The sequence below is a fragment of the Nicotiana tomentosiformis genome, chromosome 8 (genome assembly GCF_000390325.3).
Source record: "Nicotiana tomentosiformis chromosome 8, ASM39032v3, whole genome shotgun sequence".
Lineage (NCBI taxonomy): Eukaryota > Viridiplantae > Streptophyta > Magnoliopsida > Solanales > Solanaceae > Nicotiana > Nicotiana tomentosiformis.
This window is the reverse complement of record NC_090819.1, coordinates 107,872,821-107,891,750: the sequence shown is the minus strand read 5'-3', so window position 1 is coordinate 107,891,750 and position 18,930 is coordinate 107,872,821. Positions and strand designations below refer to the sequence as shown.

At 40.3% G+C, this 18,930-nt stretch overlaps 1 protein-coding gene across 1 annotated transcript; it reads right to left on the bottom strand.

Annotated features, from left to right (window-relative positions):
• Nucleotides 1-13,488: 13,488 nt before the first annotated feature.
• LOC138897965 (uncharacterized) lies at nt 13,489-14,175 on the bottom strand. The gene has a single exon (XM_070183992.1). The coding sequence runs from the start codon at nt 14,173-14,175 to the stop codon at nt 13,489-13,491; it is 687 nt and encodes a 228-aa protein (XP_070040093.1).
• Between the last annotated feature and the right edge of the window lie 4,755 nt (nt 14,176-18,930).

Genomic DNA, 18,930 nt, shown 5'->3' with positions numbered 1-18,930 from the left:
ATCTTAACGGCTATTTTCATTTCCCGGAGTTTAGCTCGGAGGGCTTCATTTTCCCAGGCTAACCTTTTCTTTTCTCCCTCATCTTCAACGGCTTGCGACCCACTTTCAAATTCTCATTCCCCGATTTTCTTCTTCAAATTGGACAAGGAGTTTCTGTCGGGAGCGATGTCCATATTATAGTGGAATTATCGGACAAAATCTTAGGCCAAATCGTCCCATATGTGCCAGTGGCTGATTTCTTGATCCATGTACCACTCTGAGGCGATTCCTGTTAAGCTTTCTCCGTAGTAGGCCATCAGAAGCTCTTCTTTTCCACCAACCACTCTCAGCTGATTGCAGTATCTCCTTAAATAGGCGATTAGGTCTCCGTGCCCATCATACTTTTTGAACTTCGGCATTTTGAAACCAGCAGGTAAATGAACATTGGGAAACATTCACAAGTCTGAATAGGAAACACTTTTTGGCCACTCAGGCCTTGCATATTTCTAAGTTCTGTTCCAAGTTTTTCATATTCCAAGCCATTTCTTCATGCTCGAGATTTTTAACTGTTCTTTGTTGCTCAATCGAAAACTCATACTGTGTCTGTTGTGCGTACAAGTCCAGAGTGACATGATTCTTATCAAGTTGAAATTGCGGACCTTGGAAGGTGAACGTTGGGGGTTGAAAGCATGTCCTGGACATAGTTGGTTGTGCCATGGTGAAAACCAGTGTTGTGGAGAACAATGTTGAAGGTGCCCTGGAAAACGGTGCCTGGGGGCGAACCACATAAGGCATACCGGTAAAGTTGTATGATATTGTAGGGTATCCACACGGGATAAATGGGTTGGTTATAGGGATGTTGGTGGTTCCACTCGTCCTTGAGATCAGCTCGGGGAATCCAGGAATTGCAATTTGCAGTTCCTTACCATTAGACCAAGCGTCCCATATTTCCAGCATGCGGAGATGCAACATTTTATTTTCTTTGATGGTTGCCGATTTAGGTTGTGAAATAGCCAGTTTAGGGCTATCCTCAGGATTAATAATGCGGAGATTTCTTTCTGAGGCCATTGGAACCCTTCCTTTGGATCTTGTAAAATAGGGGTGAGAAACCAGATTACCGACAAAACCAACCACCTGAACAGAACCTGGCTTATTTCCACACACAACATCCTTGTCAGTTTTGAGACATTAACAGATAGGGAATCTCACATTGGGGATGCAATGCACCTGAACAGTTAAACGCTTCTAAAATGTTTTGCAACGGTTGCATGTTTCATCCCGACTTTCCCTATCTCTTTTTCTCTCTGTAATTCTTTTCTTTTGTTTCCACTCTCTCTTTCTCTTATGTTTTGTCATTCCTTGTTTTCGCTTTCATTTTTATCATACTTTATTCCTTTTATTTTACTTATTGTCTCTCAATTTTCTCTCTTTTTTGTTGATATTCACTCAAATTAATTATGGCTATGATCGCATACTATGGGGATTGCCTACGTATCATGATGCCGCATGAATCAGACCATTACGTAGTTCAGGGGAATAAATTCAAAATGAAAGCAAAGAAATATTTTGGGGTTTTTCAATATTTCATTAATGAAAATCTTTTTGGTTTTTTCATTACAAAGACTCGAAGATATTGTTAACTAACTTAAAAAGGAAAACATATAGACACAAAACAAACAACAACATACTCGACATGGATGAAAGGACAAACAGACTCGACGCAAAAAAAGTAAAATATAGACTCAAAGACTGAACAATCAAGAACACAGATGGGACTCAAATGTTATTTCAGGGGCCCGCGGGATATCAGTCGGTCTGGACGCGTGCCCGATTTTGCCAAATCTTTTTCGGCCTTTGTCAGGTCGGCCGCATAGTCATGCACTTTTTGCCTCAGGTTGCTTATGATTTTTTCGTCCCTTTCACTCCTTATCGGCGTCTTAGTGGCTATTTTCATTTCCCGGAGTTGAGTTCGGAGGGCTTCATTTTCCCGTGCTAATATTTTCTTTTCTCCCACATCTTCAGCGTCTTGCAACCCACTTTCAAATTTGATGGTTCTGACCTAATGCTCTAGTTGGCTGATGGTGATCCGAAATTCTTTCTCTTTGGCTAACCAGACCCACTGTTCTTGTGCCCCGTCAGTGAATTTTTGGACATGAGGCCTTTTGGCGGGCTGTTCCGGCTCTTGATCAACCCGCTCTCTCTTACCATACCATGTTGTGTAGTTAAACTCTACCTCACCAGATGATAAATCCTGCACCTGAGTCTATGGCTCCAGAAACCTACATTGATGCCAAACCTGGCGAACCTTTTCTTCCGGAAATGCAGCCCCTAGGCGTAGCTCAATAGCCTACGCACTCAGATCTTCGTCATAAGGGACTGTTTGATACCTTCCCAACTGGCATAGAACCTGATGTGGAGCATATGGCTGAATACTCCGAAGACTCATCAATAAAAGAAAGCACACATCGGCAGACATGTATATAACTTCGTTGACCGGAAGCCAACTGAAAGTCAAACTCAATTTGCTTTGTGGTTAAAGAACCTAGATAGATGTGTGAACCATGATTCAGTACCTTCTGGCAACTCATAGCCATTTACCTTGTTTTCGTACTCTTCGATGCACCTGAGTTTGGTTAATTCGTAGTTCATGTATCTTGTGCAATGACAGAGATGTTCCACCAGCCAGATTTGCAAAAGCAGATTACAACCCTCAAAGAATTTTGCACCAGCTCGACAGGCAGTTAGAGCTCGATAGATCTCTGCGAGAATCATCAGCACAAGAGTATTGTTGGCCTTTTTGACCAAAATGTCAGCCACCCCTGTAACTCCTAACTCTATGTGTCCGTCATTCCTTGGGCATATCAGAGTGCCTAAGAATGCGACTACGAAGGCTAAACCTCTGCGTGATTCCCACTTGTTTCTCTTCCCTTGGTGACTCAAACCAGTGTCTAGAACTTCAAATCCGTGAGGTTCCCCATACCGGCTATACAAAAAGTGGAATGTACAGTAACCTTCGGCCAAACTTTCACTTTTAACTTGCTGGTCAATTCTCACAAGGTCTAAAAATTTGTGAGGGGTCACAGTTCTGGGTGCTACTGGATATTGATGCCTAAGACTCCCGTCAAAACCGGCATAACCTGCTATCTCCTCCAGCATATGAGTCATTTCAAAATCTGAGAAGTGAAAAACATTCTGTGCTGGGTCCCAGAATGGTATCAGTGCCTCAATTAGATCAATCCTGGGCTTATTCTTCAGAAGACAGGTGAGCTCACCTAATGCCTTAGTCACAGAATGCTTGCTGACCTCCCCCAGGTCATTCCACCACATGTGGAGTCTTAGGAGAATCTCATCCACAACCCGAAAAGGTAAATTCTCAACGGTGCTCATTATGCACGCAAAGTGGCTAATTTTGAAAATTTAGTTCAATAACCTCAGTAACAAAAAAGGAGTTGTTTTTGCAAATAAGGCCCTTCAGCGCTTGAAGAAAGTTTTTAGGGTTGTTTCTGCCAAATGGTGTTGATTATATGGGAAGAACTGACTTGGATTTACATTATGACTATTCTTGTTAAAATAGCCTTCCGGCGTCCCAGGAGAACGTTTTAAGGTTATTTTGACAAGAACGGCCCAGGGTGATGACCATGTTTCAAAAAGGTTCTTATTTTGGTCAATTTTACAAAAAATGAGGCCGGACCTGATAAGGGTTGCCTACGTATCTCACATTCGGTGATAATCAGATCCGCGTAGTTCGGTAAGTGTTGACACAACAAGAAAAATATGACTTTTTGAAAACATTTGACTTATTTTGAAATGCTTTTCTTTTTTTCTTTTTTCTCAAAATTTCGGCAGGGTTTCGGGACTTTTGAAATACTTGGATTTTCAGACTTGGGTAAATTTTTTGTCTTACCTCACTCTTGGTTTTTTTTTTGGTTTCCTTTCCCTATTCTAGAATCCGGACAACATGCAAGCCGAAGAAAACATATGCACAAGTAGCACGTAAAAATGCTTAGGATGGTCTTTTATATTGGGTACACCTGTCCTAGATGGACCCAACCCCTGTGTTGAGTCCCCAAAGTCAAATACACGTGATGCAAACAAACGTTCCTACTAGGGATCCAGAATGAGGCTATGTTATTCTCGGTTTAAATTCTGGCTGTGTTGTTCTAGATCTAGCTTACCCGAGCGGACAACTCGAGTCGGGAGGGGGGGGGAGCGTACTGGGAATACAAAAGCTTCACCGGCTTTGCAACTTGTCCAATCCTCATTCTAAAATTAGGGGTATGACTCTAAAAGAAAAGAAGCCACGCGAAGCGCATGCTTCCCAGAAGATTTAGAAGACTAAAACAGAAGAAGGGTGTCGTAACAATTTTATATTCAGTTCAAACAATATCAAAGTAGTAAAAAGCAGAATTTAGCACATTAGTCTCAAACGCGTAAATAATCAGATAATAAATAAAAGGCAAGTATAACAGTTATTCTAAGCTCAAATTCTGAACCTGAACCACAAATTCTGGGTTCGATTCCCCAACAGAGTCGCCAGAGTTGTCACGCCTCCTTTTTCCGAAGAATAGGGAATTTTTTCAATTAAAGTGACATTATTCGAAATGAGATTATTTATTTAATTTAGAGTTGCCATGTGAAATAATTATTATGGTGTCCCAAGTCACCAGTTTATTTTAGAATCCCAAATCGAGGAAATTGACTCTATTTATTGTCTGCGAACACAGAAGACCAGATAAGAAATTCTGTTAACCCGGGAGAAGGTGTGAGGCACTCCCGAGTTCCATGATTTTAGCACGACCATTTAACAAATTACACTTGGCTTAAATGTCTAATTATTACAAGTTTATGAACCTATTGTGCATTTTATCTTTTACCGCTTTTAAAATTTACGGAATTTGTTTGAACAAGTCGCGATGTCGCGCATTCATTGGTTTTGTACATATTGCGAATTTCGTCACGTGAAAAACACCTGCGACTTACAACATGTTTATTATTATTATTATTTGAAGTTATGATCAAGTCGTGTGAAACACACACTTAAATTGGGGTTTACGTATTGACTATGCCACGAGAACCGTACCCATAGTCGCAATAATTTATTTAAAACTGCCTAAAGCAAACTATGAATGTTTATGAGTTTGAATATTCAGATTTAGAATTATCAAGAAGGTCCAAAATATTTTGGGAGTTCAAAGGATTGTTTTTGCAATTGGCCGAATTCTAAACAAACCAGTGCCTTCAACATTCCATTCCTTTGAGGAGATAATTTGGTGGATCATTATTTGCTGTGGCTATAGTCCCATGAGTTGGGCTTCGTTAAAGCCCTGGTCATATTCAAAGAAATGAGCTTTATGTAAGGGACTCAACCAAGCTCCATATGGGCTTCCACTAATTGATCCCAAGACCGATAAGATAAATGAATGGGCCATAGTGAAAGGCGACATTATCTGATCCCTAAAGGCTTCACATGTGGGAATCGATTGTATGAATAGACATGATTTATAAGAGCGGATCTTCACATATTCAGCTAACAATAATGTCACGTAATTAGTCTTACTGGTATTTGGAAGCAATCATCCATAATGAACTTACACTTTTAGTTAAAATAATCATAAATAGACAGTACAAATTATCCAAATTTACACCTGACCGAAATTTAAAAATAAAGAATGTATACATCAATTCTGAGTACTCATATAATACTCTAATGATTTACAGCCATCTTCAAACTCTCTTTTCATACAAATCTAGAGAAAATTCATTGCTCCATGATTGCTATTAATATTCGATTCAAGTTTAAAATTCAAGCGTGCTTCAAATGGAAACTCCATTGAACATTCAAATCACAGAGAAGTAGCTCTAAGAAAATCTTCGGAAACTAAATAAAGATTCAACGAATGAAAAACATGTTGTTAAGCACGGAATGATTAGATAACTAATAATAGGGCTCCTAATTTTAATGTCGAAACTAAGTACTTTACATAAGTATCATATTTCGAATTACTTGCTAGTTTTAATCACACTCCAAATTGATGCAAAATCACATTCATTACATATTGATGGCAGAAATCGAGAGCTAAACTAATTCACAGAAGTGAAGTAAAGAGTCAACAGTACTACATATTCAAACAAAGGCATAATACAAAGGAGTTTGAAACTTACCTAATCAAACACTAAAATAACTGAAATGAGCCAAATAAAGGCAGAAATAGATGAATGGAGTTCAACAAGTCCAGAAAATAAATCCAGCAGCTACACAACTCCTTTACAGCTTTAAATACCAATGAAATCCCATAAACACGATGAAACAGAGAAAAACAGAAATCGAACTTGCTTTTAAATCCACTGTTGATCCCTGTTTTGATTTCGTTTTGAATCTCTTTTTTTAGTTTTGATCTGACTTTGAATTTCAGAAAATTGTTTCATCTTTTCTAGGGTGAGACCAAAAAATTAGAGTGAAAAATCAGTAAAAGGCAAGCTCTGAAAATGTAATGAATTCCCTGTCCCGTGAGGGAGTGTGTGTGAGCCTTTTATGCAGAAATATCATATAATCTCTAGGAGAATCTGCCAGCTAAAAAATAGGAAAGAAGCATCATTTTAAACTGTTTTTTGGACAGTTGTCCATTCATATTATTTCTTCTTCATTTTACAATCTTTTTTTACTCTTCTATATTTCCCCATTTCACCCCAAATTTGACTTAATTCTTTTGTCCTATTGCATTTTAACCTCTTCTACTCTATTCTAGAACATCCTTAACAAATAACAGAAAGATTCTTTCAAAATTAATCTTCCAATTGACCCCCTTAAGTCTGGTAAATTACATTTAACCACTGAACAGGTTCGCCAAATTAATCTCCACACCCTTTGTGATCTAGTTGTTTGACTAAAGCAGGCCCAATTTTCCTTAATGCTAAACCAAAATTATTAATCAAGCTCAAACTTAACATAGCGAACTAAATGAACAATTTTAGATTCAATGTAATCAACTAAACTAATCATGCAATTGGCTAATACTAAAAAAAACGACATCAAATAGAGATTAATGGACTCGACTAATTATGCAATACCTAAGATGATAATTAATTATCGATTAAACTAGTCTTGTTGGAAATCAAAAAGAAACTAAGAAGAGGAAGACGAGGGAGTACCTACTAAACACCAGTACGACAGCCGGCCAATAATGTGGAAAATTTGGACCTCTCGCCGGTCAAAGGCAAATTGGCCGGACTCTGGTGGCCGTTAGATGAACCAAGATACTAACATCAATCGATCGCTCTCATCAAGAGCAATCAATTGATGTAGGTTTCGAGTTCAAATGGGCCGAGATTGGGGAGAAATAAAAAAAAGAACAAATTTAGGGATCTTTTCAAGATTTTTGGATCTGAAATTCGAAAGATTTGGGAAAAGTAATGGTAGATTAGGGTTAATGAGAGTCTTGGGACTAAAGGGTGATGATTTGAGGGAGATCAGTGGTGGTGTCGCCGCAAAGTGATTTACAGTGAGTGGTGGCTGAAGGAGAGAAGATGAGAGAGGGAGATGAGGGAATGAAATGGGCTTTACGGTTTGGGCGTAAATTCTAGATTGTTTTATGTGGGAAGGTTGATGAGTTCCGAACCGTTAGATTAGGACTTGATGAACGGTGGGAATGAAATCGGGATTAAACGGGGTCGTTTTGGTTTATGGGAAAAAACCAGATAATGGGAGTGGGTTGGACGTGTTTGAGTTGGCATTGGGCCTACAAAATTGGCCCAGCAAGCCTATCCTCTTTCCTTCTTTATTTTATTTTCAATTTTGAAAACTTATTTAATACTCTAATTATACATATTTTGAACCTACAATTAAACAAATTAATTAGCTAAATTTGTGAATTAATTCAAAATTCTAAATAGTTAAAACCAAAACAAAATCCTTCTAACTAAAATGACTAATGATTTTTTTTATATATTCTAGAAATGCAATTAACATGTGATTAAGATCTAAAGAATGCAAAGAAAAAAATAATTTTGTTATTTCCATAATTTGCAATTCTACTAAATATGCTAAAGACACAAATAAATGCCAAACAAATAAAAAGTAAAAAATAAAGAAAAATTCCTAAAATTCCCTAAAGGCAATTAACTATTTTAGAGTATTTTAGGCATGGGGCAAAAATTACATACTCACAGCTGCCCCTCTTTACTCGAGAACATGAAGAGTTTTCGGGCAAAGATAAAGTGAGCAATTATGAGCAATTTTGCCCGTTTGACACTCCATGGGAAGCATTTTGAAAAGTTTTGACCGAACCTTGCTTCGGAGGTTGCCTACATATCCTTGGCTATAAAGGAATCAGGTAAGTGTAATTCTGAAAATTTCTGTAGCTGGGACTACCGGGGAGCTGTGATTTCACTACTGTTGTTGTTGTTACTACTGTTACTTCTTGCTGAACTCCTTATTACACCAAAATCAAAATCAAAAGAAACTAGACAAGCCTATCAACTATGAGTTACAAGATTCATATTTATAAGTCTTCTGAAACTTGATCTTGGGCCTTGACTGGTTTTTCATGCAGACTCTGATCTGAACCTTGATGCTTGCTAGCTGCAGGTGCGGATTCATCCTTCTACGGCTTCTTCTGATGAAGACGGGAAATGCAATGCTTGTTACTTCAGTCATGTCTTGAGCAGTCCGCATCTTCTCATCCGCTTCTGCATTTTGGAGTCACCTCTTTTCTTTTCTTTATTTTGGATTGAGACGTCTTCTTTTGGTCATTTCGATCCCCGCGCCTCGAGGTAAAACTTGCTCAGACAACAAAACAAACAAATAAACAAATGAAATTTTTCTGCCCCCGTTTTCACTAGGAAAATTTCGTGAGTTATTCGTAACAAAAATATATGCTACTTCATTATTGAAAGAAACAAAAGGTCGGAAATGGTGTACCCAGATAAACGTGATTCTTTGGGAATGGTGTACCTTGATTGTCTAAATGATACTTTAACTAAGGATTGGTGTACCTTATGTTGGAAAATATCAATTAGGGAGTGGAGACACTCTGTCTAAAATAAAATTAACTAGGGAGTGGAGACTCTATGTCTAAAATAAAATCAACTAGGGAGTGGAGACCCTATGTTGGAAAAGGAAACTAGGGAATGGAGACTCTATGTTTTAAATAACATCAACTAGGGAGTGGAGACCCTATGTTTTAAATAACATCAACTAGGGAGTGGAGACCCTATGTCTAAAATAAAATCAACTAGGGAGTGGAGACCCTATGTTGGAAAAGGAGACTAGGGAGTGGAGAGCCTATGTCTAAAGATAACATCAACTAGGGAGTGAAGACCCTATGTTGGAAAAGAGATCAGGGAGTGGAAACCATATGTCTAAAATAAAATCAATTAGGGATTGGAGACCCTATGTTGGAAAGGAAGACTAGGGAGTGCAGACCTTATGTCTAAAATAAAATAAAATAAACTAGGGAGTGGAGACCTTATGTTAGAAAAGAAGATTAGGGAGTGGAGACCCTATGTTGGAAAAGAGACTAGGGAGTGGAGACCCTCTATCTAAATTAACATCAACTAGGGAGTGGAGACCCTATGTTGGAAAAGAAGACAAGGGAGTGCAGACCCTATTTCTACAGTAAAATCAACTAGGGAGTGGAGATCCTATGTTGGAAAAGAGACTAGGGAGTGGAGACCTTTTGTCTAAAATAACATCAAATAGGGAGTGAATACCCTATGTTGGAAAAGAAGACAAGGGAGTGGAGACCTTATGTCTACAGTAACATCAACTAGGGAGTGGAGACCCTATGCTAGAAAAGAGACTAGGGAGTGGAGACCATATGTCTAAAATAAACATCAACTAGGGAGTGGAGACCCTATATTGGAAAACAAGAGTAGGGAGTGTAGACCCTATGTCTAAAATAAAATTAACTAGGAAGTGGAGACCCTATGTTGGAAAAGGAGACTAGGGAGTGGATACCCTATGTCTAAAATAAACATCAACTAGGGAGTGGAGACCCTACGTCATAAAAGAAAGCTAGGGAGTGGAGACCCTATGTCTAAAATAAAATCAACTAGGGAGTGGAAACCCTATATTGGAAAAGGAGACTAGGGAGTGGAGATCCTATGTCTAAAATAAAATCAACTAGGTAGTGGAGACCCTATGTTGGAAAAAGAAACTAGGGAGTGGAGACCCTATGTATAAAATAACATCAACTAGGGAGTGGAGACCCTGTGTTGGAAAAAGAGACTAGGGAGTGGAGACCCTATGTCTAAAATAAGATCAACTAGGGAGTGGAGACCCTATGTTGAAAAAAGAGACTAGGGAGTGGAGACCCTATGTCTACAATAAAATCAACTAGGGAGTGGAGACCCTATGTTGGAAAAGGAGACTAGGGAGTGGAGACCCTATGTCTAAAAATAACATAAACTAGGGAGTGGAGACCCTATGTTGGAAAAGGATAATAGGGAGTGGAGACCCTATGTCTAAAAATAACATCAACTATGGAGTGGAGACCCTATGTTGGAAAAGAGACTAGGGAGTGGAGACCCTATGTTTAAATAAAATCAACTAGGGAGTGGAGACCCTATGTCTAAAATAAAATCAACTAGGGAGTGGAGACCCTATGTTGGAAAAGGAGACTAGGGAGTGGAGACCCTATGTCTAAAATAACATCAATTAGGGAGTGGAGACCCTATGTTGGAAAAAGAGACTAGGGAGTGGAGACCCTATGTCTAAAATAAAATCAACTAAGGAGTGAAGACCGTATGTTGGAGAGGAGACTAGGGATTGGAGACCCTATGTCTAAAATAAAATCAACTAGGGAGTGGAGACCCTATGTTGGAAAGGAATACTAGGGAGTAGAGACCCTATGTCTAAAATAAAATCAACTAGGGAGTGGAGATCTTATGTTGGATAACACAACTAGCGATTGGTGTACGCTATACTACCCTGATTTTGAACTTTCTTTTTTTTTTCTTTTTTTTTTTCTAAGAGAATGAGTAAAATGCGGGAAAGAATTTTGGGAAGACTTCCCTTTTTGGATTTGTTGCTGCTGTAGAGCTGTTTCTAGCTCCCGCACATTTTCTTTTTGGTTGCACCTGCTTCTTGCAAGGTTGCTTTTAAATTGCACCTGTTTCCTTTTTTTTCAAACAAAAAATAATTGTTAGTTTGAAATGGTGGTTGGTTTTGCGGCCTTGAGTGTTTAAGTCACTTGATCTCGGCCGGCTTCTTAGATGATAATTTCACCTGCAACTGTTGTTTCTTGAATACCGATTGCATTTCTGGCCCCGAAGAACCTTTGGCTTTTCCAAAACTTACCATGACGGTTGGTCGCGTGGGACTTAACCTTTTTCGACTTTATTTTGCCTTTGTAAGCCTTTCATTTCTGACTTCTTTCCTCCAATTTTAATTTCAGAGCATTGGGAAACCCTAGGCTTTTCAAACCTTGGCATGATGGTTAGCCACGTGGGACTCAACCTTTTCAACTTCATTTCGCGCTTGTAGGCACTTCAATTTGATTTCCTTCTTTCGAGAATTTTCGATTTTGAAGCATCAGCCTCCATGGCCAGTCGCCCAGTCGGGGTTAACGTGATGCCCCTGCCGAGGCTGGGTGCCTTTTTGCATATTGGTTTGTATCAAACGATAGCCCTATAATCAGTCTTGACATCCCTTCTTTGCCTTAATTTTTGGAACAAGGTTAGACCGAAAAGGATTCAAAGAAAAACAAGCAATGGAATGAAAAATGAATTTAAACAAGAGATGTCCCTTTTGGGGAACGGAAAGAAGGACTTAACTGGGAGTACATGCGAACTTCAATGAACATGACATGCCTTTTGGACTGGATGCCTGATCCGTGTAAATCGTCCGACTCTCAGAAACACATCACAATTTTGCCTTGGAATCGAGAAACCTTGCCAGGACCGAGTCAATACCAATGGCTGTGAAGATCCTCTTTTCGATTAGTAGTGCCTTTTGCGGGTATTCACTAGCTGACCTCTCTCATTTCTCTTCTCACCATCGCCTTATAGCGCTCTTTGTGAGTTTTCACTAACAAGACTCTCTCTTTTGTTTCTTTTTTTTTTTTAATTTCTGTTCTTTTTTTCATTTTTCCTCATTTTTTTTTCAATAATAACTTTCAGGTTCCAAAGATGGTATTCAAAGAAAGGGAATCGTCTCAACGGGTTTGCAAAGGGTTGATAGTGTTTGGATAGCGAGAAAGAAGGCCTTCGTCATCCTAATCAGAGCATACTAAAGCTTGTGAAAAAGGATCTAACATAATACCTTTTGACCGCATCTGCATTGACAACTGTGTCGGGGACATTTCCTTCGATGTATCCCAAATACAGCGCTCCCTTCGGAAACATTCTTCTTATAATGTACGGACCTTTCGAGTTTGTAGCAAATTTTCCTTTGGCTTCTTCATGATGCAGGAGAATACGTATAAGAACGAGTTGCCCCACTTCAAATACTCTAGGCCGCACTTTATTGTTGTAGGCGCGGGCCATTCTTTGTTGGTACATTTGCCCGTGGCAAACTGCGGTCATCCGCTTTTCATCAATCATAGTTAATTTTTCCAACCAAGTTTTGACCCATTCATCATCCTATATCTCGGCTACAACAATGATCCGAAGAGAGAGAATCTCAACTTCTGCAGGTATTATGGCTTCAGTGCCATAAACCAATAAGTAGGGAGTGGCCCCAACTGATGTGCGCACGGTTGTGCGATATCCCAATAGTGAAAAAGGCAACTTTTCATGCCATTGTCTAGAACCCTGAACCATTTTCCTGAGGATCTTCTTGATGTTCTTGTTTGCGGCTTCAACGACGCCATTAGCTTTTGGCCGTTAAGGGATAGAATTACGATGCGTAATTTTAAATTGTTCGCATACGTCCCTCATCAAATGTCTGTTCAGATTTGCAGCATTGTCCATAATGATAGTTTTAGGAATACCAAAACGACAAATAATATTGGAATGCACGAAGTCCACCTCTGCTTTCTTGGTGACGGCTTTGAAAGTGACTGCTACGACCCATTTTGTGAAATAATCAATCGAAACCAAGATGAATATATGCCCATTTGAAGCTTTCGGCTTGATTGATCCATGTCCCAAGCAACGAACAGCCAAGGCGCTGAATATGTTGCAGCTCTGAAGGCGGTTCATGAATCAGGTCACCGTGTATCTAGTATTGATGGCCCTTCTGGACGAAATTGAAATAATCATTTTCCATGATCATCCAGTAATAACCTGCCCGAAGGATTTTCTTTGTAAGGACATACCCGTTCATGTGAGGCCCACATACTCCCAAATGCACTTCGTTCATGATCCTTTCAGCTTCTCGGGAATCTACGCACCTCAAAAGGTTTAAATCTCGAGTTGTTTTGTATAGGATCTCTCCACTCAAAAAGAAATTGCTTGCAAGCCTTCTGATAGTACTCTTTTGATCTCCACTGGCTTGCTCGGGATATTCTTTTATTTTCAAAAACCTCTTGATATCATGATACCATGGCTCATCATCTGGATCCATTTCAATTACGTTACAATAGCCATGCCTTGCTTGAACCTGAATCTCCAGCTGGTATGAACATTACCCGGGTACGGCAACATTGAGGCCAAAGTAGCTAGTGCATAAGTTAGCTCATTGTGGAATCGGGGAATATACCTGATCTCGACAGACTTAAACCATTTGCTGAGATCCTCAACGTGTTGCCTGTAAGGAATAAGCTTGATGTCTCGAGTTTCCCATTTAACTTGGGCTTGCCAAATGATTAAATAAGAATCTCCCATGATTAATAATTCTGGTACATCCAAATCAACTTCCATATTCATGCCCATGATGCAGGCTTCATACTCGCCAGTGTTGTTTGTACAGAAAAATCGAAGACGGGCTGTGGTCGTATAGTGCTGACCTGTGCGCGAAATCAGAATTTCCCCAATCCCCACGCCTTTTGCGTTTACGAACCTATCAAAGAACATTTTCCAGGCATTGGTGTTCTCTGGAATTACTTCAACCGAGTTTACTTCCTTGTCCGAAAAATAAGTGCTTAATGGTTGATATTCATCATCGACCGAGTTCTCGTCCAGGTGATCTGCCAAGGCTTGAATTTTCATCGCCGTGCAAGTGACATAGACAATGTCAAACTCGGTAAGAAGGATATGCCATTTCGCTATCCTTCCAGTGGGCATGGGTTTTTGGAATATATACTTCAAAGGATCCATTCGGTTTATGAGATACGTTGTGTAGGCCAACAAGTAGTGTCTCAACTTTTGGGCGACCCAAGTTAGGGCACAACAAGTTCTTTCTAACAAAGTGTACTTGGCTTCATAACTAGTGAATTTCTTGCTCAGATAATATATGGCCTGCTCTCTCTTCCCGATTACATCGTGTTACCCCAGGAGACAGCCGAAAGAATTTTCCAAGACTGTCAGATACAAGAACAAAGGTCTTCCTTGCTCGGGTGGAACCAATACCAGCGGATTTGACAGATACTCTTTGATTTTATCGAAAGCTTCTTGGCACTCATCTGTCCATTTGATTGCCGCGTCTTTCTTTAAAAGCTTGAATATGGGCTCACAAGTGGTAGTAAGTTGAGCGATGATTCTGCTGATGTAATTTAATCTCCCTAGTAGACTCATAACCTCTTTCTTGCTTTTCGGGGGTGGCAAATCCCAAATAGACTTTATCTTTGTCAGATCTAATTCAATACCCCTTCGACTGCCAATAAACCCCAAGAGCTTCTCAGACGGAACTCAGAATACACATTTAGCTGAGTTCATTTTCAATTCATACATGCGCAGATGCTCAAAGAACTTCCTCAGATCTCGCACATGGTCTTCTTGCAATATAGATTTAATGATCATGTCATCCATATATACCTTAATCTCCTGATGCATCATGTCATGGAAGATTTCAGTCATAGCTCTCATGTAGGTTGCCCCGGCATTTTTCAGACCAAATAGCATGACCCTGTAATAGTAAGTGCCCCAAGGTGTGGTGAACGTAGTCTTTTCTGCATCTTCTTCATCCATCAGAACCTGGTGATACCCAGCATAACAATCCATGAAAGACTGTATCTCATGTTTAGCGCAATTGTCAACAAGGATGTGGATATTTGGCAATGGAAAGTTATCCTTAGGACTTGCCTTGTTCAAATAACGGTAATCAACACACACTCGAGTTTTTCCATATTTCTTTAGCACCGGTACCACATTAGCCAGCCAAGTGGTGTAGCGGACCACTCGGATCACACCAGTTTTCAGTTGTTTGGTGACTTCTTCCTTGATCTTATCGCTGATATCAGTTTTGAACTTTATTTGCTTCTGTTGGACGGGTGGATAACTGGAATAGGTAGGCAATTTATGTACCACCAAATCAACACTCATCCCCGGCATATCATCATAATACCATGCAAACATATCTTTGAATTCAAACAAAAGTTGGATCAAGGCATCTCTAGTTCTTTCATTCGCGTGAATTCTTATCATGGTTTCTCGGATCTCTTCTGAACTGCCCAAATTAACTGGCTCGGTTTCATTTAAGTTTGGTTTAGGCTTATTCTCAAATTGTTCCAATTCTCGATTTATTCCCTAAAAGCCTCATCTTCATCATATTCTAGCTCTTGATTCATTATTTCAAAGTTAGATAGCATTTTAGGATCTGGGCATAAACTCCGCAAGCATGTCATGTTATTTAAGTCCGCATTAGTAGAACTGAAAAGAAAAAGATAAGAAAAATAGCAAAATCAGAACAAAATAAAAGAGACATCTATGGACGATGAAATATTGATTCCATTTCATTGAATTGAAAGATATGAGGATTTACATCAGAATTAAAAGACTATAAAGTAAAACATTCAAGTTACAACCCTAAAATAACTCGTAATGCAGAAGAGATGGCAAGACTGAACTACTGGGACTCCTGCCTGAGAGGGAATGGGGTAGCCTCCCAATTCTGGAGCATGAAATATGGCCACATATACTTCACCTCGACACGGCTCGTGCCTTCCCCTGGCTGGACCACGCGGGACTCATAGTATTTGTTTCAAGGCTTCACAAATATCATCGATTTCTTAAGCTGTGAAGGCCTCTTCTTCTTCTTCCACATACTTTAGTTTGACAAATGATTGGGCAAGATGTGAAATGGGCTGGGACAGGACCCAACCATTTTCTTTGCACTTGTCAGCCTATGTTGTGTCAGCCTATGTAGCTCGGAAGGCCAAAACAAAACACTTGTCATTGATGATTGGGGAAATGGGCTCAATAATGCCCTGCAGAGATACTCCGAGCCTTTTTTCGGGCTTGTACCCATTTCTAATCATTTGGGTGGGGACCATGACCGAAGCATTAGACAAGCAAGGTTGAGGTAATGGGGCCCCTTCTTCAAATTGGTCAGCGACCACAATTGCAAAAGCTTGGTACGCAATATGCTCACTACCTTCCCTAGCTTCAAGAGACGGGACTGAAGGTTCCCGGTAGATGGATTGCTCATCATCTCCATGGACAATAATCTCTTGATTATCATATTCAAACTTGACCATTTGCTGAAGAGTGGAACGAACAACTCCGGCATCATGAATTCATAGTCTACCCAGAAGGAAATTGTATGAGGTTTCCATGTCCAAAACTTAGAAGGTCACCTTAAAATCCACGGGGCCAATAGTCAAAATCAGATCAATTTATCCTATAGTGTCTCTCTTGACCCCATCAAAAGCTCGCACGCAGACGTTGTTAGCCCGAATTCTTTTGGTTCCAATCTTCATTCTCTGGAGTGTTGAGAGAGGGAAAATATCTACCCCGGACCCACCATCTAACATCACTATTTTCACATAATAGCCCTCATATTTGACAGTCAGATGGAGGTCTTTGTTGTGGGCAGCTCCCGCTGGGGGTAAATCATCACGACGGAAGGAAATCTTGTTGACCTCAAAAAATCTTTCGGCCATTCTTTCCAATTGTTCGACAGAAGTATCAATCGGGACATATGCTTCATTGAGTGTTTTGAGGAGCACTTTCTGGTGTTCATATGAACTCAGCAACAGAGATAAGAGTGAGACTTGGGAAGGAGTATTCCGAAGTTGGTCAACTATTGAGTACTCTAAATTTTTTATCTTTCTAAAGAACTCTTCCGCTTCCTTATTGCTTATAGGCTTCTTGGATGGTATCTGTTTATCACTGTTCTGTTTGGACTTCTTTAGCTCTTCTGGGGTATGGTACCTCCCAGACTGATTCATCTCATTCACTTCCCCCATAATTTCTTTCCCTTTGTATGTAACTACGGTTCTGTTATAGTTCCAGGGGACTGCGGTAGGATCTTTCATAGGACTCTATGGTGCAGGACTGATAACGACGGGCTCAGTCAGCCTTGGTGAAATTACCGGCTCCCGCACCACGTATGTCCCATTTGGTACATATAGTCTTGGCACATTTAATGTAGCTTTCCTTTCATCGAACTTCTTGAGAGTGCTGAGGATAAACTGTTCTTTTCTCGGGGCCTTAGGAACATAAAGAACCACATTCTCGGCAGGTGCTGGCCCAGTTTTTGTTTCAACGGCTTGAGGAACCAGGGCTACTTTATTTTCGGTTTTGGCCAGTTTTGCCGCTACTTTAGGTCTTGCCTCTGAATTGGCGATGGCAACAATGGCCTTCAATGCTGGGTCAAACTCTTTGTCATCACAAATCATACCAATGATCGTCCCATTATTGTGAGCAGGTAACGGATTGTTGGTCACATTAGGGATCTCCTCAAATCTCAGCACAATTCTTTTTGCTTCGCTCACGCCTTTGACCGCCCTTTTGAGGGCCCAAAAATCTTTTGTCATGGCCTTCCATTCCTGAATGGTATGCACACTTGGCACCCTCCCTGTATGTTGGAAACTCGGGATTTTGCTGATTGGGAGCCACGGGTTTTCGTAGACCCAGTTGTATTAACTTCTGAAGAAGACTTGAGTAAGATTCACCAATAGGGATGAAATATTTTTGTTTGGGAGGCACTCGAGGGCATGGATCCTGTTGGTGTGCATTTTGTGGTGGGCGAGGATTATATGGAGCTTGGTAAGGATGGCTATTTCTAGGAGGTGGAGTTCGGGTTTGGTTGTAGTGGTGTTGGGGCCGTGTGTAGGGTTGGGCATTCATCACCGCATAGTGAGGTAGTGCCACGACATAAGCACCATCTTCAAGTGGGTAATAGTGTTATGGGGTTCTTGGTGGCATATAAGAATGGTCAAATGATTTGCGAGACCCATTGAACTCGAAGCCATCATGGCTCCCTCATCTCTCTTTTTGTGATTAGCTAAACCCCCTAAATCATTATGGATGGCTTTTGATGTAGATTTCATAGCGGCTTGACTTAAGATCCGTCCCGTTTTTATACTGTTCTCTACCATCTCCCCAATCTTGATAGACTCAGCGAATGGTTCCCATAGCGGACTGTAAGTAATAAGCCTCTTGGGCCTGTAGGAAAACTGAACCATTTCTGCTTCGTCCATCGGAGGTTTTACTCTGGCAGCTTGCTCGCGCCATTTGACAACATACTCGCGGAAACTTTCCGTGGTTTTCTTCTTCAAATTGGACGAGGAGTTTCTGTCGGGAGCGATGTCCACATTATACTGGAATTATCGGACAAAATCTCGGGCCAAATCGTCCCATATGTGCCAATGGGTGATTTCTTGATCCATGTACCACTTTGAGGCGATTCCTGTTAAGCTTTCTCCGAAGTAGGCCATCAGAAGCTCTTATTTTCCACCAGCCCCTCTCAGCCGATTACAGTACCTCTTTAAATGGGCGATTGGTTCTTCGTGCCCATCATACTTTTCGAACTTCGGCATTTTCAAACTAGTAGGCAAATGAACATTGGGAAACATGCACAAGTCCGAATAGGAAACATTTTTTTGGCCACTTAGGCCTTGCATATTTTTTAAGCTATGTTCCAAGCTTTTCATCTTTCAAGCCATTTCTTCCTGCTCGATATGTTTAATA

What these genes read in the sequence shown, in the direction of transcription:
- LOC138897965 (XM_070183992.1), bottom strand. Translation starts at nt 14,175, where the DNA reads ATGGATCCTTTGAAGTATATATTCCAAAAACCCATGCCCACTGGAAGG.